The 23,316-nt window shown below is 38.0% G+C and overlaps 1 protein-coding gene across 4 annotated transcripts in view; it reads right to left on the bottom strand.

Moving 5' to 3' along the window:
• Nucleotides 1-1,813: 1,813 nt before the first annotated feature.
• HIVEP1 (human immunodeficiency virus type I enhancer binding protein 1) overlaps nucleotides 1,814-23,316 on the bottom strand; it is a 169,786-nt gene continuing 148,283 nt past the window's right edge. For all 4 annotated transcript variants that reach the window (XM_024199146.2, XM_026660175.1, XM_024199147.2 and 1 more), the window contains 3 exons: nucleotides 21,834-21,935; nucleotides 6,082-6,593; nucleotides 1,814-3,536 (listed from right to left, as the gene is read on the bottom strand). In XM_024199146.2, the coding sequence (XP_024054914.2) occupies nucleotides 2,364-3,536; nucleotides 6,082-6,593; nucleotides 21,834-21,935 (1,787 nt within the window). In that variant the 3' untranslated portion in view covers nucleotides 1,814-2,363. The remainder of the gene's footprint in view (nucleotides 3,537-6,081; nucleotides 6,594-21,833; nucleotides 21,936-23,316) is intronic.

The raw sequence follows: 23,316 nt of genomic DNA, 5'->3' as shown, positions 1-23,316 counted from the left end.
GCGGCTAGGTGGTTCTCGATACATACATTCACGACACACTATGCAATTACACAACAGGCCAGAGACTATGCGGCCTTTGGACACACTGTGATCCAATCAGTGCATGACTCCAACCCCACCTCCTAAGCTTTGGCTTGTGAGTCACCTGGTTGGAATGGACATGAACAATCACTTGAAGAAGAAAAAACAGTTACTTTCTTGTAACTGTTGTTCTTCGAGATGTGTTGTTCATGTCCATTCCAATATCCACCCTCCTACCCCTTTGTCGGAATAGCTGGCAAGAAGGAACTGAGTGGGTGGAGGGTTGGCAAGGCCCTATATTGGGCGCCATGAAGGCACCACTCCAGCGGGCGCCCAGGCCGACCCAACGGACGCTGCTAAGGGAAAAATCTTCCGGCTGGCATGCACACGGTGCGCACACACCTGATTGGAATGGACATGAACAACACATCTCGAAGAACAGCAGTTACGAGAAAGTGAGTAACTGTCAACTAATTGCAGTAATACACAGCAGTTAGAAAAAACAATCACATTGATATGTTCTTATTCTGTAAATGCTATTTCTTAAAGTCAAAGGCCAACATTGTATTCATTGCATTATTTCATTACTGTGTGCTGCAATATAGTAGACAATGTGAGTAAAATACAAAAACAGAGAAACAGCTAAGGGATAGAATATTGCACTTGAATTTAGAGCAATGTGAGATAAAAATTGTTGTTGTAATTTACAGGAATAAATCTGTGAGCAATGCAACACCCAGCTAACATTCAGTTTTACTTGTGATTTTTCAAGTTTCTCAATCATCATTACATATGCACACATCATCTTTACTTTCACCAGAAAAGTTGCTTATCAATTTTATTACTTTGTTCTACTGAATTTTGAATACAATTAAAATGGCTTTATAAATCTGCTGTTTTCTAAAATGCTCTTTTTAACCCTCTTCATACACTTATTAAAAAGAAAAAATGAAGCCCTTTGTGTTGAAAGATTTATTTTTTTTTAATCGCATCAATTTCAGGATAATTCCAAATTTAGGATGGCTTAGACTTGTATAGCGTCTTCTCTTCTCTTGAAACTCTTCAAGGCTTTAAGAGGTCTCTTGGTAACTTTAAATTGCTTGCACTGTGCATGCCCAGAATCTCATTCACTTCCAATATTTTGGAATTGTTCCATATCTTGTATGCTTACAATGAGATTGTTGGAATTGGGGCAAGTTAATTGTATGCACCAACTTATTTTCTTTTTCCTGAATGAATAAGATGAAGCTGTATTTAAGGCAAAATTAGCCACCTACTGCTGGAAGTAATAATTTTGTGAAATGAAATACTTATTAGAAGCTAAGGAAGTGTCCTGACAACTTGTACTGCAAAACCCTCACTGCTGCAGCATCATTTTTTTGCCACTTGCACTAGTGATACTACAAGCAAGAAGACACAAACTATTCTTTTGTTGCTCAACTATATTTTAGTTTCATTAAAATGTGGCTTTATCGTTCAAAGTTACAAAAAACAAGATTATCCTCCAACCTTGTCATTTTTGGTAAGTGAAAAAAGGCTTATTTTGACATTCAGCCTTTGATAATAAATATGAAAAATTTAGAAGCAAATACGTTCCCTACAGGAATTTTAAAAAGGAATTTGCTTCCTGAGAGCATGAAACACCTGTTAATTCACTCTTTAACCACGGTTGCAGGCAGTTGATCAGTAGTTTCAAAATAGAAAGCCAATTATGGGGGCTGTATTAAAATAAGTGATCTAGGCAGCTCACTAATCACTGATTAGTATCAAGAAGGCACAACATAAGCAATGGTAAAGTCAGTAAACAAAATTTTACTGTAATATTTCATAACACAGATACTGTATTCTGTTTTAAGTGTAAAGCTACTGTCTTACACAAGAAAGATGGACAGACCCTTGTTCCAAGACTAATATGGATACAATAAATATGGAGTTTTACATACTAGATCTGTACACAGCAACTTTGCCCCACAGCCATAAAAATTTACATTTAACAGTGCAACATATAATTTAATCATTTTAGTTTTTCTGACATAAGATGTTTTTACTTACTAAACACAAGCAACTACCTGGTTTTAATATACATATTTTATATATATATTTATATATATTTTCAACAATCTGTACAGGTTTCTAAACATAAAACTCCAAAAAGGCACAATTGTCTATACAACATGTACAAGAATGGCTGGAGCTGACGAGAAACAACAATTATTGGTCGAGTTCATGATTGCACAAAGATTATTAATGAGTTTGTGTCAGAAAAATGTGCTTTAAGGAAAGGAAGGTTTGCAAAGAAACCTGTAAGTGTTATAATAATAATAATACTAATAAAAAAAAATCTAGGTTGCTATTACAAGTCTGTCCTCATCATCACTGCTGCCATCACTAAACTGTACAGTATTCTGCCTTCGTGGCAATCCTGCTGGCCTATGTACCTGTCTATTTGGAGAGACAGTTTGATGGACGGGGGACTTGGTTAAAACTTCAGAATTCACCTTCAAGAGGGGTTCTGAGGTGGAAGCCCTTTTGACCTGAATGGAAATGACATCACACTTTGGTTTGACATGATTTACTGGGTCAGCCTTTTCAGTATTTGTTTTTCCAGGACCATCAAGTCTTTCGTACTCCTTTGAAGGAAAAGGCTCTGCAACTTTTTTTACGTTGTACCACTGGACCGTAGGTGCCGCTTGAGGAGATACAGCACTAGTGATTGGATTGATGTCAGCTGCAGAAAAACTCACAGGAGTGCGCTCTTGGTGAATTTCACAGGCTTTATTACTGGAAGCTGGTGTTTCTGGAACTCCTTGCCCATCTGTAGTTACGGGGCTGACTGAAGGGATCAACGTAGGCAGTGCTATATTCAATATTTGCAGGCCTGGAATGTGTGTCTGAGGGCTGGGATTGCTCTGAGGAGAAGGGTTTGCAGTCAAAACTTGTAGTCCCACAGCATTTAGCGTGAGTCCTGAAGGATGTATTTGAGGGGCTATATTTGTATTTGCCAGGCCCAATATGTTCACTGTCTCCATGCCTAATGGTGGAAGAGGTTGTAAGCTTGGTGCACTCAGACTCTGGATGCCTGGCCCGTTAATCTGACCTATTGGAATACATGGCACAACACTGTTCACTTCAGCAACTCCTAGTGGATTTGCAGTGGCAGAGACTGCACATGCTGTGTCACCAAGCGCACTTGTAGTTCTGTGAATCACGCTAACTGCAGGAATGGTGAGTTGCACTGGCCCAGCTTGAATTGGTACAAATGTGGAGTACGTGGCTAGGCCAGCAGGAACCACATGAATTCCCCCTACTGGAATCATACCATAAGGTGTCTTGGCTTGCTGCTGTGAGTGCAAAGGAAGGTGGCTAAATAAATGAGTCAGAGGAGCTGTCAGTTCTGTGGCATGCAGCTTCTCTTCTTGGATGTCAGGATAGGGTGAGGCTGCTGAAGGAACCACCATTGTTGTCTGTGTGCTTTGGTCCACGGGTGGTGAGGGAAGCCCTACAGACGGTGTGCTCTACGAAAGAACAGCAAAAACATTTCAATATTAAGAGTGCCAGTGCAGCTAAATTAAAATCCAAATACTCTAAAGGAGGTAGTTTGAATTACAGCCTACTTTCCCTTTAGGAAGTTGCAACAAATCAGTTCACAATGCAGCTCATGACTTGAACAATTATTGACTATGTCTCCTGCTCCTCACCCTTTAATAAAACTTTTCTAAGTCTAGTACATCTGCTTTCTCTCTTGTGTTAATCCTTAACAAGCATTTTGGCATTTCCCTTATAGTAAATTCATTGTGAAAATCAGCTCTTGGCTGGGGATTAACTACTGTGGTATCTTGTCACTGGACATCCAGATCTACAAGCATCATCCTCTCCTGGGGGTATTTATTTAGCCACACATCAGCAGCTTTACGGTCTCTGCACTGAAAGGCTAATGCTACAATGCATTTGTTGATACAGGATTTTAATCTGGAAGACTAGAATGAAAAGAGATGGATGACGATAAAGTATTATCATCATAAACTGACCTGGTTAAATGGAGAGGGCACTGAATTGGGACTTGGGAGACATGGGTTCTGGTCGCAGTTCTGCCATTGACCTGCTGTATGGTCGTGGACAGCTAACTTCGCCTCTGTGTGCCTCTCACACTCCTTGTCTGTCTTGTCTATTTAGACTGTAAACAGTTTGATATAGGCTGTACAAACTCACAGGATGAGAGTATCCCTACCACAATGGGGCTCCCATTGCAACTGGGGCTTCTAGGGGCAACTGCAATACTACTACTACTACTAATAGGGCTACCCTGTGACCCTACCTTACATGTCAGGTTACTGCAGAGATCAAGGAGGCAGGTGCCTTATGCCATCACCATTTGGCTGAGTTATAAGATGCTGAAAATTGCCATTTCCCATATGTGTTTTCCTCAGTTTGCTAGAGGCTGGTTCGCTCGATCCCTACTCCTACTCTGCACATGCAGAATTCATATCCCCCGCAGATTCCCCCCCCACACAGAAAACATCGTGTCAGAGAGGCGCTGCTGTTGTGCCAGAAGAGAGGGCAGCCAGCTCAGGGCCGGAGAAGCCAGCTTTGGAGAGGAAGGCAGCAGTGGCTGCGTTCCTCACAGGGCCTTGCCTGCAGGGCCAGGTGAGGAGTCAAGGGGGCCTGCTGGGGGGGCGGGGGGTCATCACAGACTGGGTTTCAGAAGGACTAGTGGGAGGGACAGAGTGGGGCAGGGCATAGGAGGCCAGGGTGTGACAGCATTGAACCAGAGGCTGAATGGGAGTTGAGGTGCAGGGACCCATGGGGGGAATGGAAGAGAGGTGGCTGAGGGGGGGTGCAGGGACACATGAGGACATGGGGGAGTGGTGGTGCAGCAACACGTAAGGACAAGGGCAAAGGTGTCTGACTGAATGGGAGAGGCTAGGGATCAGCCAAGGTCTGCATGGGGGAGACTTCAACTCCTTAACAATCTCGCCTCCCACCCCCTGCCCCACAAACCCCCCCGCCAAAAAACTTGTTCCATACTTTTTCCACCCACACCCAACAACCCTCCAGGTTCATTCCCAGGCTCCTTCCCAGCGATTACTTCCCTCTCCCTGAGATCCTCCATTACTCTGACTTCCCCAAGCCTTTGTCCTGCTTCTGAGGGGCGTGGGAAATAAGTTTCTGTTTTATAGTTTCTGTATTAACATGCCTAGTAAGGAATTTATTTGTCAAAAAACATTTCCTGAATCTTTTTTGTCTGTATTGTTATAGACATACTTGCTGACAGGTATTTTGAAATAAATTACCAAATAATTGAAACTGGTGTGATTACACTGTGTTATTTTGACAAAATATGCAGAATCTTAAAATTGTGCACAGAATTTTAAATTTTTGGTGCAGAATCCCCCCCCAGGAGTAAATCCCTCAGGATTCCATCAGCATGGCACATGTATCACCCGAGCATCTTGCCCAGTATGGCATATGCAGGTGAAGCTCCAGAGAGACACAATGGAGCTGCCTCCTGTTGATGTGGTCTTGTTCCCAACAACTAATCCTTTTGCCTAGGTGACAGTGCACTGGGCTGGAAACTTTGAATATATGTCTTAATTCTTGTATAGCCTGAGATTAGTAATTCTGTGCTCTTCCGCTCTTCCCAGTCCTTGGTATTGAACAAGGGCAACTATTGTGCAGGTTTTTTGGATCCTGGAACATGGCATTCTATTCTAGCACTAAGTCTATTTGGTATATACCACTATTTAGTCTGAACAGTACATTCAATTAATTCCAAACTAAAGAACCATGTTATAACTAATCCTTTTAGTCCTGGAGATACAATCTAATCTACACACTTTTTTTTGGGGGGGGGGGGGGGAAGAGGGGTAAAAACTAAGTGTTTCTATATTATTACTATGCTCCTGCACTTGGAATTCTTTTAAAAAAAATGTATGAAAAATATAAGGAAGGAAACTAGATGGCTTTTAGAAAAATCACCAAAATAAGGATAGATAATACACAGCTCTTGAGAAGGATTTAAAATACAAGTCTCCCTTCTCCCCTTAAATTGAATACTCTAACCTTTGTAACAACGGTAGCTGGTGTTGCAGAACTTCCCAAAGCTTCTGCTGTATCTGGATAATCTACAGACATCTGATGACATGGAGATCTAGGAGAAGGGCCAGGGGAGATGGTAGGCTCTATACTTGTTTCCTTGTCTTGTATTTTCTCTTCTTTTGCTTCTTGATGTGCAATTGCTATTGGTGACCTGGTATTCCTGCAGTCTGATTGCAATGTACTGAGTACAGTCATCTTTGTAAGTAGTGCTTTAGGTAGACCATCCATAGAGTCTGTGTGGACCCCAGCAAAGCAGTCTGTAATTCTGATGTCTTCATCAGCACTTGTGGTCTCCTGTAGGATGTTTCTAGATGGATGATGCTGAGGGCTGGCTGTAACTGAGGGGGTTGTAGATAGGACTGATTCAGCTTGGCTGTCTTCATCATCATCTTCATTGTCATTGTCATCGTCCTCCGGGCCATCAGAATCTTCCACATCAAATCCTGATCGATCACAGCCAAACCTTTGCTTCTCACCTGTAAAATAGACCCAATAAAAAAAATTAGAAAAATAGTTATTCCACTGAAGACCTAGCAAAGTTTTTCTATCAGAGTTATCAGCTATGGGGGAATAGGACAAGACAACTTGATATCATTTGAATTGTAATGCTGATACAAAACAGAATCACAAATGTCTATCACCCAACACTCAAAGTACAACACAAGTGCATCAGCTACTTTCCACTACTAAGCCACAAACAACCAAGGGCTCTACACTTCCATTTTCCAAAGTATATCATTAGGCACACTTACGCTAATCCTGTATCTTTTACTTATGCATTTTTCTCATGCCTGTAAGACTGCAATTTCCCCCCTTAAATCTTCTCTATATAAATTTTGCAGGGGGTAGAGGGAATTGGTTTCCAGGTTCATTAAGTTTCTAGTGATGACAGATTTGTTTGCCAAGCTTACCAGTGGGATATTCTCAAGTTTGTTACTGACTCATAGGTGGGCATCCTTGCAGTTAGTATGAATCACTACTACATAATCTTTTGAAAGAGACAAACAAAAAAAGAATGGAAAGTGCTAGTCAGAAATGTGTCTAGTTAAGGGGCAGGAGAGACTAAAATTAGATTCTACCAGAATTCTTCACTTTAAGAAAAAAGTGGTTAAAGCATTATTAATATCAACCAAACGTACTAGGAGTTAAATGACAACTAGTGCTCAAAACAGCCCTGATTCTGCAAACACTTAAGTAGGCAGGTAACTCTAGTCACATGAGAAGTCCCATTGACTTTAAGTCTAAAAGCTGAACAGACACCACTGTCTTTGCCCATCATTCAGAAATCAAGCTCTTAATCAGTTTTAGTTGGTAACCTAAACTACAGATATTCATTTTTTTTGTATCATACCTTGGGAAGAGAGAAGAATTTTCTTTAGTAAAGAGAGAAACCCCATCTGTTGTATCTGATTCCAAGCCAAACTGGCTGGATCATATTTGACAAAAGACGAACTGCTTCGATACACTAATATTTTATTTTATATTGGATTAAATGTCAGTCTGCTGAGCTCTCCAAAGAAAATATCAGCACAAAACAGCATTTGGCTCAGAAAAAAACCTAATATTCAAGGATGTCTGGTTTTAGTGTTAAAATTTCAAAAAGAGCCTCTGTTTAAGGGAATTTACACAGACAACTTACTGTCAAGATGAATGACTTATGAAAAAAAAAACCCAGACCTTAATAAGAATTAAGACCTACTACCATTACTCTATCCAGCTATGAAACCACAAACAAAACATGCATATCACAGAAAAACATAAGAACTGAGTTTTAGATTAAAAAATTATATCATTAGAGCTACCTCTCAACATGTCAAGCCTTTATGCTTTTAATTAGTAGTAGGATTAGGATATGGAAGAGCTCTAACTGAGTCTTTTAAATAATTCTTTGTGTAATGATTCAGCCCTTGCATCCTAGATAGTAATCTGTGCATTAGAAATATAATCTAATAAAGCCACTTTAAATCTACCATGTCATAAGAATCATGTTAGTGGAAAAATCTGATTACGTTTTAGCCAGTCTTCATTTACAATTTTTACCTGAAGACAAAACTGTTCTTCAAAGAGAAAAAAAAATCGTTCTTGGAAAAATTAATTGTAAAAAGCCCATTCCTCAAATATGCTCAATAGAAGAATAGTTACATACATTATTAATCAGTCATCACACATTTTATGGTTTTCCTTTACTTTCTCATCTCCATTTCCTAAAAGGATAATCAAAAACTTTGCATAATTAATTTAAGGGACAAAAAAATCCAAAACGAAACAAAACCACATCCAAAACCATACATTTAGGTTCTTAATTGGATCCATCAGCTTTAATGCCACTACAGCTATAAGGGAGACTTTTTTACACATGATACCTCCAGAGTGACCTATGACTTTCTTTATTTCTGACTTTCATCATAATGTGTGGGTCAGTGATTTTTGAAGTTTTGGGGCTGGGGACTCAGTCTGGATTCTCTTTTTAGTAGTATCCGGGGGGGGGGGGGGGGAGGGGATCGCACCTGTCTGGGAGATGGCATTATCCCTGTACCAACATTGCATAAGTATTCTTTGAGGAGTCATACTGCTTCTCTTCTTCTCCCTATCCAGAGATCACCTTTCCTACAAATGTTGGTGTAAACTGTATTTGTAAGTCCTATAGGTAAGTAAATCTATCTGAATTAATTTGACTGGATCCTCACACCTATGCAGCAAACAAAATGAGAGTCAAATAGGCTTGTCTTGACTATGAAAAGTGGTAGAGTTTAGGATGGTGTTAGCTCATAAATTCCCCAATTGTCTCCAACCTCTTAATTTGACTTAATACCTAGGTTCCCTGTCTTGTCCAAAATCCCAAGAGATTTTTATTCATTTCACAGATTTCTGAAAGAAAGACTCCCTCTTACACTGGACTCTCACTCTCACACACAGATATTTATATATCTTCAGATTCTTATACCTAGGTGAGTTCCCCCCTCAATTTTCATATTATTAAATATACATTACCATTCTTTTCAGACTTTACTAAGATTAGAAGGACAGGAGGGACTGTCCTTGTTCTGTGTTTGTACAGCACCTAGCACAACAGAGTCCATGACTGGTGCTTCTATGATAATACACATCATGAATAACAATCTGATGAGACCATAAAAGACCTGTGTCTACATTACTCTCCAAAGCAGAGATGTGTCCTCATTTTTTTTTTTTTTTTGGTTTTTGCAATCTTCTCTATTATAACACTAATGTTTTAAAATATCATGGCATTCAAGTATTGTGAGCCAGGAAGATGTGAACCAAGAACATACTTAATACATAAGGAAGAATTAAAACATTCTTAAAAAAAATATTGAGGAAAAACTCTATTTAAAACTGGCGCTTCTAGTACATAAATTCCCACTGTGTATTGTGTAAAAGCAAGAAAGCAGTCAGTTTCTGGATTTCACCCTTTGAGTTCTTTCTTGGTGTAAGCATTCATACCTGTGGATAGCTGATTTGTTCTGGAATATACTAATCACTATATATACACATATATTAACCTAATACTACTTTCTATGACCTTCCTTCCCCCCCACAACTTCAGTGGCAAATACTGTCACAACCTTTGACTCAAAGCCTATTGCTAATTGCTACTTAAGCTTTCTACCTTTAGGGGATAAGATGAAATACTTCAAATGAACAGCAGTAGGAACACCAGTGTTTTAACTACACATATTTTAAGCTTTTGTTATTGAAATACTCTGTTTTTAAAAACAGACTTTAAGACTCAAAAGAAATTGTCATACTGACAACAAAATATATATTTTCTATAGCTCTTCGATTTCCTGTGATAGAATTATTGTGGTTGCATTAGCTTATGGAACTGCACACAGATGTCTGCAGAAGACTTAAGCTCAGCACTTTAACAAATACTTGATATTTTAAACTTCTGTTTGGGCTAATTAGTATGGTCCCTAAAGATTTACAATTATTGAACCAGATTCTTCTTATGCTTATGTGCTCCCTTTCTGAACTGTGGGAATTTGAGTGTGGATTTTGAGTTACCATTATAAAAAATATGTTGTAAATGTACAAACTATGGTCTGGATCCTGCAAACATGTAGACAAAAAAATAACTTCACATGCGTAAGTAGTTCTCAAAAACAGTTGCAGAGTCAAGCACCCAAAGGCTAGAAAATGCCAGATGTAAGGTTAGCCATTCTATCTGTGGCTGTGCCAGAGACTTCCTATGATATATCGGTCATAATGTATATGTGAACTAGGGACATGTATGTAATTATTTATTACCATTATTAATTAGCATTAAAATGGATCTCTCCTTCCTTTGCCTCTCCATACCCCAATGCTACTTAGGAAGACTCAGACCCCATTACCCAATGAATAATTTAAAAAAAAGTAAAGCCAAGATTTTCAAAACTAGATATTCTACATCCAGTTATGAAAATGTTGACCTTTAAAACTTCCTTAGCTCTTCCTTCTTCCGAGCTCTCCCTATCCCTATCTCTCTTTGAAAAGTGTGTTTTTCACCATTCTGAGTAATTTTAAAAGATGGATTATGTTGGGGAGGGGATGGATTAGGATGCTACTTCCTATTCACTCATGTGTTTCAGGGAGGAGGGGAATCTTTAAACAATATCATGCACCTAAGAAAGCAATTTCTGCAGGCTTCCACTCTGGCCTGGTCTTGCTGGGAATGCAGACTGCGCGTCTACAGCAATGAATGCCAGGCAGATGACCTTTGTGAGAGGTATCTGTTGGTGGAGTCCCTCAGGAAGCAGGTAAGAGCTGCAAAAGGAGATGGCTTGTCTGCGTAGTAACCAGGAGCACAAGGGCTTCATTGACAGGACGTATGTGGAAACCTCTGGGACAGAGAATGCTAGCCAACTAAGGATGACTACAGCAGCACCAGAGGAGGGAGGAGAACTGGCTCCTCCAGGGGAAGGAGACTGTTTGTTGGCCACCTCGGGCAGTAGACAGTGGTGACTAGATGCTCAACACAATTAATATTAACAAGGGGGGAGGAGGGGAAGAGGGGAGGAATGCAAGCAAATAGTGAAAAAACAGGTTAAAGAATATTTAGATAAGTTTGATGTATTCAAGTCAGCAGGGCCTGATGAAATTCATCCTAGAGTACTAGAACTAGTTGAAGCGATCTTAGAACCATTAGCGATTATCTTTGAGAACCCAGAGGTCCCAGAGGACTGGAGAAGGGCGAACATAGTACCTATCTTTAAAAAAGGGAACAAGGACGACCCTGGGAATTACAGATCAGTCAGCCTAACTTTGATACATGGAAAGATACTGGGACAAACTATTAAGCAACCAGCTTGTAAGTGCCTAGAAAATAATAGGATTTTAAGGAATAACCAGTATGGATTTTTCAAGAACAAATCATGCCAAACAAACCTAATTTCCTTCTTTGACAGGGTTACTGGCCTAGTGGATTGGAGGAAAAACACTAGATGTGATATATCTTTATTTTTAGTAAGGCTTTGACACAGTCCAACATGACATTCTCATATGCAAACTAGGACAATATGGTCTAGATTAAATTACTATAAAGTGAGTGCACATCTGGTTGAAAGACAGAGGACATACCTAGTGGGATCCTGTAGGGATCAGTTCTGGGTCTTATATTATTCAATATTTTCATTAATAACTTGGACTATGGAATAGAGAGAATGAGTATAAACTCTGTGGATGACACCAAGATGGGAGGGGTTGCAAGCACTTTGGAGGTGACTACATTGATGTGCACAGAATATATCATTATATAAGGACTAAAAGCGACCCCAAGTAATTAGGCCAAAATGCCCTACTTCATTGTGAGAAATTACCTTCTCTAAACACACATTTAAAAGTAGTATGGATCGCACAGTGAAATACTGTTAATATAGGACCTAAGTCAATATTTTGTAAATTTATGCATATGCCTCAATCTCCCATCATCAAAAAGTGGAACAAAAAAGGGGGAACCATGTAGGGGACACTGATTCCTTAAATGCAGGGCTTAATGTGGGGATATCATTCCCCTCTCCCCCATTGTTTCCCTATTTCCCTCCATCATTTGAGTTTGCCATGCCAGCTTCTGCTTAAAAGTGTAGACCTAGAGCCAGAAGCTTGCATTATAAGCAACCTGACAGGGATGAGTGTGGTTCCATTACTCCCACACTGTTTTCAGAACACCAGATGAAAAAAAATAACTCAAGTTCTTTTGGCAATGCAAAAAGGAACACTATGCTTTTTAGCCATGTGTGCGTGATCCCTGCACTGATAGGTGCAGGAGCTTTTGTAATTAATGAATGCTTGGAGTATTATCTAATACTAGTGATGTTACTTGTGATAATATTGTATCAGTTGCTGCTTTCTTCTTACGTGGAGGGGAAGAACCATGAAGGTTACAGGTTTTTAGTAACAAGGTGTAGTCTTTGGAAGAGATGTCAAACAGAGGCTGTGACCACTTATTGTAACTGAAAGAGCCTATGGCACCTTTTTTGCAAGCTGAGGCTTGTTAACCAAGATGTCTTGGTCCAATTCTAACTTTGGTAATTGCTTTTTGCCTACTTAAGTTCCCTGTAAAATTTTAGTAGGAAAAATTTATTATTTGCTTGCTGACCTAAGTTCTGTATAATATTGTTATTAAATAGTTGATACATCGGAAGAGCTGTTTGCATTTTGCTGTGGATATCAGTGTAAGTTTGTAAAGCAATATAGGAAATTTTAAGATTAGCATTGTTATAATGATTGTGTTTAAATATTTAACAATTTGCTTAAAATGTTTCAGCACATTTTGTCTTGGTCACAAAATAACCAATTCAAGAATCCAGCTTAGTTAAAATAGTGTCTACTACAGCAAAAAGAAAGAAAGGAAAAAAAATCTATTTGGAGAACATGAAGGATGTTTGTGTAAAGCACTCATGATAAGTGAAAATTAAGGTTTCATGCACCCTTCTTAACTCTGCCCTCTTACATGTATGCAGTTTGACCCTGTCTAATTATGTGATTTAATATTCTCTCAAAGAAAAAAAATGATAGATCCCTCTAACATCTTAGATATGCATGGGTAACATTCCACTATGTTGTACTACTGTGTATTTATGGGTCCATGCACCATTTACATGTGGGAGACGGGTACTGAATGAGCCAAGGGATCTTATGGAAGCACAAACTTAATTGTATTTCCCGACTTAACTGTGCAAATCGAATGGTCTTTAAGAGGGGTTTTTTTGCAATTGAAATTCCTATGTATTTTACAGAAGAAAAAGGCTCTATCCTGCTCAATGTCCAAAATTAATAAAGCAGATTCTCTTTATTGATAGGGTGGCCTGATCCAAAGCCCACTGAAGTAAATATGCATACATTCTTCAGTCTTGAAAAGAGCAGGGCTCCTTTGCCATGTGTACCTCAGCAGACATATATGTTCACTGAGCACCTGAGTTAGCCTCTCCAGACGTCCTTTGCTTAGAACGTTGGTGAACGTGCCTAAAAACTAGTATCCGAAGATCTGCAAATGCTTATCCTGGGATTTTCAAGCACTAATAATGTTGCAAATACAAAACTAGTTTTTAGTCTAACTTTTCACGGCTCTTCTGTTCTATAAAGATTATTTCGTAGTCAAAGTTCTAACCCCCCACCATTTTAGCACAAAAACTGTTTAAAAAAAATCAACCTCAAGAATATTTTATAATGGCAAAAATATTTGGAGAGGGGGAATGAGGATGTTTTGTTCTCCCTCAAAAAATGGCGGAACCACCATTTCCCCCCTCAAACTTTTCCAAAGAATGTGCTCCTTAGACCACAAACGAGACCTGAACCTTCCAGCCAGATAAATGAAAATTTCAGGAAGTTAACTGCAAACAATGATTTAATAGAAACACTGACATAACTTTTCACTGTAGATTTGCTAGTACTTCAGCTATAATCATAGTTAGTAAAATTGAGTTTTTAATCCTACTTATTGAAGTACACTAGCTTTATGGGTAAACCCTCTTGATTCATTTTGTCCTTATGCCCTTGGCCTGCCAATCAGATTAGTATTTTTGACCATGGTATTGATTAGTTAGTTGCTATAATGGCATTTTAGCTCCAAGAAGGAAAGAAAAGGCTTAAAGTTCCTCAGCACAGCAGCATTAGTTGGAATTATTAGCATCTTAATATGCCCATTACTGAGAGAGCCTAAGGCTGACTAACTCCAGCCCTGCTCTTACCGGTTGAGGATGCTACAAACTATAGGACTGAGGTAGATAATACTAAGCATTTCTTTACACACTTTTGTAAGCCCTTTATTTATTTTAAATATTTTTCCTGCTCGAATCCTTATTACATATAGTTGTTTTAAAATGCTGTTCATTTTAGTAATAATATTTACATGAGGCATCACAGCAAATGTTTTCATAGTCTAAATTTATAATTTTTCAATATTGATTCTGATATTGTCAGAAATAAGCATGGTGTCTGATTTGACTTTTCAGGGCCTGGTCCTACAGCCACATAGTCGTGTAAGTAACTTCCCACTAACATCAAATGGCAAAGTTCAGGGGCTTATAACTTGACCATATCTGGGTAAATTTTCATGGGAGAAGGAGAAGACCCAAGGACTATTCCCCTGTCAAATTCCAAGCTCCTGCTACAAAGCAGGGAGGCACTAGAACTCTTCAAAGAAACAGTTGGGGAAAAAATACATTTAACATTAGCATAACTATGATTTTTCCTTAACCTCGTTTTTTAAAAGGGTGGAACTGCTTTTGCTGAAACTTTCCAAAATTGTTCAGCTTGAGGCAGAGGGCAAGCATGGAAAATTTCTGCCCACATGGCTATGTTTGGCAAAGTTTATATGCACCTGAAAGCAGGGAATTATAATGGAAAATGTTAGGCAATCTTAGCTACAAGTGTCAGTAACAGCTCTGCTTATGAGAAATTGAAGGTACTTCTTACTTGCTGAATAATATCCTGGGCTGATAAACACTTCTACCTGCAGCCTTGAGTCTATTTCCAATAAATGTATCTGCCTCTGAGTTTATTTTCTCCAGAACGTGTTTAAACCTCAAACTGGGAACATCTACGTTAACAACTAATTAAGGCATTTATTCCATACTCTCAAAGTTATAATCTTTATCCAAGTTTAAGAAAGATATAGTATACTATGACAACATAGGTGGAAATATTTTCAAATATTACATTGTATTATCATTAATATACAGCAGCATCTCCTTTGTAAACCATCACCACCCGATCTGTTTTTCTAATAGTACTGCAGGTACATATTTGAGGTTAAGAGTGTTACAGTCTTGCAATGGACATCTCAAATGCCACAGTGAGACAATTTAAAACTACTTGGCAGAGAGCTTTTACAGACTTACAGGTAAATGTTAACAAGAAAATTATTAAACAAAATTAGCACCTATTTCTAAATTTGATGGACTACTATTTTTTTAAAGTAAACTCACAGGTTTACTTTAAAGATTAAATTTAAAAACTGCTTCAGCTATTAGTCTCTGCTCATTACTGTCTGACAGACTCATAGTGACATCTGCTGGAAGAAACTTAAGATCTTCAGATGAGCAGCTGTAGATGTTTGAACCTGAAATTACGTAAAAAAAGAAAAGAGCTTATGGCTTCTCACATTCTTTTCTTTAAACAAGAAGTGTTATTCACATATAATCCTGCCTTGTGTAAATCTTGTATTGTAAATTACCACTACCCACAAACATTCTATTCCTAGGTCAGAGGATGCAGAGTTAGAATGCATATTACATACATTTAAGCTGAGAAAATAATCATGTTTATTATTTTTAAAAAAAATCTTCCCTGGAAAAGAAAAAAAGGTCAATTTTAGATTCTTCTAGATTATCAGTAATCGATTTTTACTGAGGTTTTCATTTATTCTAACCTTTTCTATGCAGGTATACTAAGAACGCAGAATGAAACAGCATTAAACTAATCCAGAGCCTTGAAAATCAGTTTATGAACTACTGTGATAAATGACACACTGCTAATTAACTTGGAAAAATCTGATCTTTACAAAGGCTCATGTAATATTGTTTGAAAACTACAGTTCAGTGTATAATACATATAAAAATATCTAACAATTACAGTGTGGAAAGCAAATATTTTTAGGATGAAAACTTTCTGCAATAGAGACTGCTCACAAATTCTTCTCATCACTGGAGTTTATTGTTAAATAACTTGTATAATGCAGCTGGTGATTTACTTAAGTCTGCAAACTCTTACACTTGTGAGTAGTTTTATTCAGGCAAGCAACCTCATTCATATGCACTTGGCAGGATCAGGCCTAGAATGTTTACAGTTCAGAAGAGATACAAATTCATCTTATTAAAAAGACTGCAAAGTAAAAACAAACATGGTCAAAAAGGATATCCCCAGTTGTATTTTGTCACACTAAATGGTTCACTTCTGCTGACAGCTGAATTCAGATATTAACATTCCTTACATTGTAACCCTTGGGGACAAGAACATTCCATGGATCAGAAGATGAAAGGTAAAATGACATGGGGATGGTTTAGAACACAAAAGGTGAAACCAAAAAGTATTTACTAATACCCAAATGATGACAAATCCAAATACAAAGAACACTGTTAAAAGCTCTGATCCCACAGATTCTTACCCAGCAAGGGGGAATCTCACTCTCGTTCTCTTTTACTGAACACTGTAGTCCTGTAAATTCTTAAGTGTAATGACTGCAGTGTCTCAAGTTGTTTGAAAAATGGATAGCATTACGTGTGTGCACACAATAGGAAAATATCTACAACAGCTTTCCCTTCCTTTTTCTATATGCTGATATTAAACTGTGTAGTACTTCCAGGTGAGAATCAACCTCTCTCTGATATTAGCTTAAAGAACAGGGCTACTTATACTGGTATCAGTGCTGGTATTAGTAGGATAACATAAGTAGTAGTAAACTTTAATTGTCAGACTCAAACAAAAAGCTAGTAGTTTCTTTAAATGCCAAACACTAATTTCAGCTGATTAACCCAAGGAAAAACCTACCGAGTTTTATTGGAGACAACAGCTTAGTTAAGTAGGCATCAACAAAAGTCTAGACATGTATATGGCCAATAAGAATATGCATTATTACTTATGCTAGAATAACAAATTATAACATGAGACCTATAGACACCCTGCTGCTTCAGGACATAAGCGAACAATTAATTGCCTAAGGGAAAGATGAAATTTCCTCTATGATCAAGTCATTTCACAATTGTCCCTTCCTGGATTTCTTGCACCTTCCTCTAAAACAGCTGGTATTGGCTGTTGCTGGAGGAAGAATACTGGGTTAACTGGACCATTGGTTCCTATGATATAAACGTGCCACTTCTAACAATCAGTCAGCTCTTTGAGTAAAAAATAAAAGCATGCAAAGCTGTCATTTATTAAAGTAAAAAAAAGCATATTTGACACAAATAAAACATTCACCACTGAAAATCAAGGTAGTGGAAGGTGAAAGAATCAAATAATACTGATGTTATTAGATGAAATCAGATGATTTACACTTCTCCAAAGATAATAAACATGATTCAATCACTATAAAAGTGCAAGCGTAACACCATAGTTTAGATGTATTGTAGTATCAGATCTTACTGTGCAGCATAAGCATTAAGTTCTATTAAAAATAATTAATCAATTTAAAAATAGTGCTGCAGCATTATACACATCTAAATGTACATGCAAGGTGAGGTAATAATCTTTTTCCCAACTTAAAAATGGTACAGTTACTAAATTCTAGCTTATCAAACACATGATACTAAATTATTTAGAGTAAAATTTTCAAAAGTGCCTAAGTGACTTTGGAGTCTAAGTTCCATTGACTTTACATGGTCCGTTACTGTAAATGAACGGTGTTAACTCAGAGGTTAAATATCAGAGGGGTAGCCGTGTTAGTCTGGATCTGTAAAAAGCGACAAAGAGTCCTGTGGCACCTTATAGACTAAGAGGCGTACTGGAGCATAAGCTTTCGTGGGTGAATACCCACTTCGTCAGGTGCATGTAGTGGAAATTTCCAGAGGCAGGTATAAATATGCAGGCAAGAATCAGTCTAGAGATAACGAGGTTAGTTCAATCAGGGAGGATGAGGCCCTCTTCTAGCAGTTGAGGTGTGAACACCAAGGGAGGAGAAACTGCTTTTGTAGTTGGATAGCCATTCACAGTCTTTGTTTAACCCTGAGCTGATGGTGTCAAATTTGCAAATGAACGGAAGCTCAGCAGTTTCTCTTTGAAGTCTGGTCCTGAAGTTTTTTTGCTTCAGGATGGCTACCTTTAAATCTGCTATTATGTGTCCAGGGAGGTTGAAGTGTTCTCCTACAGGTTTTTGTATATTGCCATTCCTAATATCTGACTTGTGTCCATTTATCCTTTTACGTAGGGACTGTCCAGTTTGGCAGATGTACATAGCAGAGGGGCATTGCTGGCACATGATGGCGTATATTACATTGGTGGACGTGCCTCTGGAAATTTTCACTACATGCATCTGACGAAGTGGGTATTCACCCACAAAAGCTTATGCTCCAATACATCTGTTAGTCTATAAGGTGCCACAGGACTCAGAGGTTAAAGACTCTTATTTTGTAATAGACAGAGGTGAAGCTTAATAATGTGGTTCTTCGAAAGAATATGGCTAATTTCTTCCACAGAACACCACAGACCTTTAATAAAACAGAGCAAATGGATTTTCAACAAGACATAGGCTCCTAAGTGACTCAGGCACTTTTTAAAAGGTTACCCTTAGTAAACAGAGGTAAATATCAAGTATATTTCCCAATTTCCCACCTCTACTGGAGATTCTCCTATTAATTTTAAAATGTTTGTTTCATATGTAGTTTTCCTTCTGTTTTTGCTCTGGAACAACAAGAACACAATAAAGGCTGAAGAACGTGGCCTTTGGAAAAGAAACAAAAAGGGTTGAGAGATGCACTCCAACCATTTACTACTTTTGCATGCCCCAAGGGGAGAGTTCCTGTACATTCTTCATGAATTCAGGTGGAGTGGTTACATACATCAAAATAATTCTCTCTCTTTTGTTTGGACAAACAAAGACTAGAGAATATTGATGAGAAATAAAACTTTACACAACAGTAAAAACATAAAACTAATAAAGGGTTTAAAAAAACTTATGATGAAATAGCAGCAATTAAATGTACAAACAGCAAGCAGAGAAAAAACTTGGCATATAATCAACATACATTTCTTTACTGATGCAATCTTAACACTTTACAGTGCATACCCGAAGCTCACAACCTTGTCTTGAGCACTGCTTTTAGAAGGTACTATATGCTTGGATAACGCTGACAGACCCTGCTTGTCAGCAGGTGGGATTGAACCTGGGACCTCTGGAACTTAGTGCATGAGCCTCTACCGCATGAGCTAAAAGCCAACTGGCTGTTGGCTAAGGCTATAGAGCAGACTCGTTTTCTCTCTCTCTCTCTCTAAATGGTCTCAGTGCCACTAGATGGGACAGAACACCACACCCAGAAGGTGTATGGGTTACACTTGCATGTACTGGCACACAACTCCAAGAGTAAAGATATGTGGAGTCAGTTTCTTTAAAGAGAAACATTTTAATTGTTCCCCAAAACTTGCATTGTTTTCTCTGTAGAACATAGAGCAAAATATACATCTCGCTCTACAATATATAGTACATACTACTATCAGGGTAAATTTTGATATACATTAGAACTTTTACAGAGAATACTAAAAAAATGTTCAGGTCAACTTACGTCTGGGACATAGATATACATGAAACACGACAGATCCTTGCTATGTCTCGTTAAAGACTGGGTATCAAGTTTTCTTCCCCTAAGAGAAGTATGCACCATCTATCTGGGTGCTTTGTTTTCTCTTAGTATTTGGGCACCTATTAATGATTTTAGCAGTTTTTGGCAAGTGGACCCTTCAGATCAGGCTAGGATTTTCAAAGGAGCCTAATGGAATTAATGTCTAAATCTCAATGAATTTCATTTTTTTTTTAAATCTCAGTAAATTTAGCTATAGCATTTTAGTAATTTTCTTGCAAAAATGTTGTGCCCTAATATATGCTAGTGAATTACTATGTAGTCTGTTATAATTAAAATAATAATCTAAAAATAATGTAATTGTCCTGAGTACTAATGATGATTTTAAATCCAAAACCATAACTTTACTACTATAAAGGGAGATATTTAACAATGCAAACATAAACCTATCAATCACTTAAGTTTTTTCACTCTAGTGAATAGAACATCCCTGATCACCTATACTACAAAAGGCCAAATAAGATTATGATAGCTGCAGAATGGTATTTAAAAAAAAAAAAAAAAAAAAAACAGTTCAGCATTTTTTTATTTTATTTTTGTGTGGAAACTGAACATTTGAAATAAAATTGTTCCTAAGTAAGAAATAGATGTGAATATGTAATGGCAGCATATTTTCTGTGGTACTTCTTTTTGTACTTCAATTACTAAGAGGACTAATTCATTAATTTTGTTGTCAAATAAGAAAGATTACCTTTGTTTTTTCCTTGTCTTCAGAAGGAATAAATCAATTTGTGCTCAGAAAGGGCAAATGTTGCTTCCTTTGTACTAGAATATTACTGAGTCATACCAACTGAAGAACATTGAGTCACATTCTCAACATTATTAAGAATTAAATTCAGGCTGATTCACTTAGTCTGCTATTGGTTGTCAAGTGGGAGCATGTGCATTAATCTATTACCCTTTCTTCTTCTTTCAATAAACTCTTCACCACTTTTCTCTTTAAAGCCTCCCCCACAATCTAATAAACTATTCAATGTAAATAAGAAAAATATACCGAAGTCAAAAATATGTCTGATCCTACTGCAGAACAGGTGGGTGGGGAGATGAATTCCACCACTACGCTGATGAATTTCTAGAGCCAAAACTAAGTCCTAAAATAATGTCCTGCTTTACCTCTCAGAGTTGGCTAGTGCTAGTGATCCAGCTTATTCAACTAATCAAAATCTGCAATGTCCCTAATTCTGTATTTCTGGAACACACACAACCTCCTACCTTATTCCAAGGGCAGCTTTGAGTGTCTTAAGAATACAGGATTCGGTTCAAATTTTATCAATTGTTATAAATGCCTTTTACTGATGTTCACGTTATTAATGAAAAAGTAAAAAGGGTGAAGGTGGAAAAGCAGCAGAATTGTTAACTGCATATCACCCATCTAGTGATATACACAATCACTGCTACAAGAGCACAGTCTTCTTCTGCATGCAGCACAGTGACTGCTTGATTGCTTTCTGGGATGAGCTGCACAAAATATTTACAGCAACATGTTCATAATTTGAGCATTTTATTGCAGATTTGACATTTGGTCCAATTTTTGAGAGACTTTTGTATTAAAATTTGACGTTTTTAAGCAAAATTATTTTCAGTGAAAAATGTGAAAATTTTGTGATGTGGAACTGCAAGTTCTGCAGGAAAAATTATGTTTCTGAGATATATCGGGGTCTTGTGATATAACTGGTGATATTAAACTGGGTAGCATTTTTTGAACATTTCCCAGCAATGGACTTTTAGCAAATGCCATCCCTTTTGTGGCTTATGTGTCTTTCTAGTATCTTTTACTCTCTCTGTCATATTTCTAAGGTGTCCATCACAGTGGCATTTCCTTCTAACAGAAGTCAAAGGCGTTGGGTGAGAAAGGCTAGATATGTGAGATGAAAGAAAAACAAATCAATACAAAGGTGGAGTAAAGAAATGAAGATTTAAAATCCTTACCATATTCTTCTCCATCCTGGTCATCTATTAAGCCTATTGAAACTCCTAAATCCATACATTTCTTGCTGTGTGCCTTAGACTTCATATGTTTTGTCAAGTTTCCTTAAGAGAAAAACAAAAACGAATTACTCTTTAAATATACATATATATGTACCCAAGATTGTCACATTCTGCACATGGATCTACACTGATACAAATACAGTTATAGGTGTACTTTGATTTTGTACATAACCGGTTCACTCTTCTCCACACCCAGATAAGCTGTCCATAGTTTTCAAATATTTAACACCCTGAACCGAGTATCACAAAACCTAACTTGTAGGGACCTAGAAAAATCACTGGAACAAACACTACAATCCATAATGCCTGAGTTAGGTGCCTCGGCTCCCTATACAATGAATGGGGACAGAAAGGCATCTAAGAATGAGATCCACAAAAAACAGCATGCTAGATGGAGAGCCGCCTAAGCTAGCCAATGGAAAATGCAGAGGAGAGGGGTGTGTCCTAAACCCCATCCCTCTCAGGGAGGCACCTATCTCTGCTTGCCTATCACAAACAGGAATCACTCTCCTGGAGTCATATTGCTTATGTGGCTAAGGTGTTTCTTGCAAGAATGAGGTAGGGACTTGCCACCACCACAGTGGAAGTGCCTGTTACATTAATTTTGATTAAATAAATGGGCTCAAAGAATTAAAGGAGTTAACATGACCCTGTCACTGTCCACCATTAAACAGTTTTAAACCAAATTGGGGGTTTGGTATACAGAGACCTTTCCGTGCTTGGTGCCATGGAAAACATGCCATAAAAGGTATTTTTATTTTTTTATTAAAGTTACAGAAATGTAGGAAAAACAATTAAAGCATTTGAAATGTGAAGTATTAAGGAAGGCTTTAATTTTAACATCATCCCTTTGTTCCCTGTGCCTGGAGAGAATTTTTAGAAGGAAAACACCCGTCTAACAGTCTCTTAGATGGTATCAAAACAGGTAATAACTGTCCTTTTTAGGGAAAAGAGAAGAAGTTAGATCGTCTGGAGCTGTTGATGTTCGAAACAGTTTTCTAGAAGACAAAACAAGACAAACACACACAAATGGGGAAGGGAAAGAAAAGAACATTTATTTTTGTGACATTTTATGAACTTTTATACACTTTCATATAAGAGCCTTGCCAAAAGCTGCATCAGCTCTGGACGCAGTCACAAAAGCGTAATGCTGGGAAAACACTTGTACTGAAGATCATGTTGCTGTCCTGCAGAGATCTCAAAGGTATGTTTTTCAGCAGGGCTACTGAGGTAGATTGAAGACTGGTGGAATGAGCTACAACTCTTGGAGGCGGGTGAACCTCCGAGGCTTCATAACAGATTAAGATACATCCTGCAACCAATTTGGATAGTCTTTGGGTGGAAGCTGCTTGTCCTTTCATGCATTCTGCAATTGAGATGAAAAGCCTGGGTGAATCCCTAAAGGGCCTAGCTCTGTCTAGGT

Source organism: Terrapene carolina, unplaced genomic scaffold (assembly GCF_002925995.2).
Source record: "Terrapene carolina triunguis isolate 2854851 unplaced genomic scaffold, T_m_triunguis-2.0 Scaffold58, whole genome shotgun sequence".
Classification (NCBI taxonomy): domain Eukaryota; kingdom Metazoa; phylum Chordata; order Testudines; family Emydidae; genus Terrapene; species Terrapene triunguis.
Note: the sequence above shows the minus strand (reverse complement) of the source record. Positions and strands in the feature narration are given on the sequence as shown.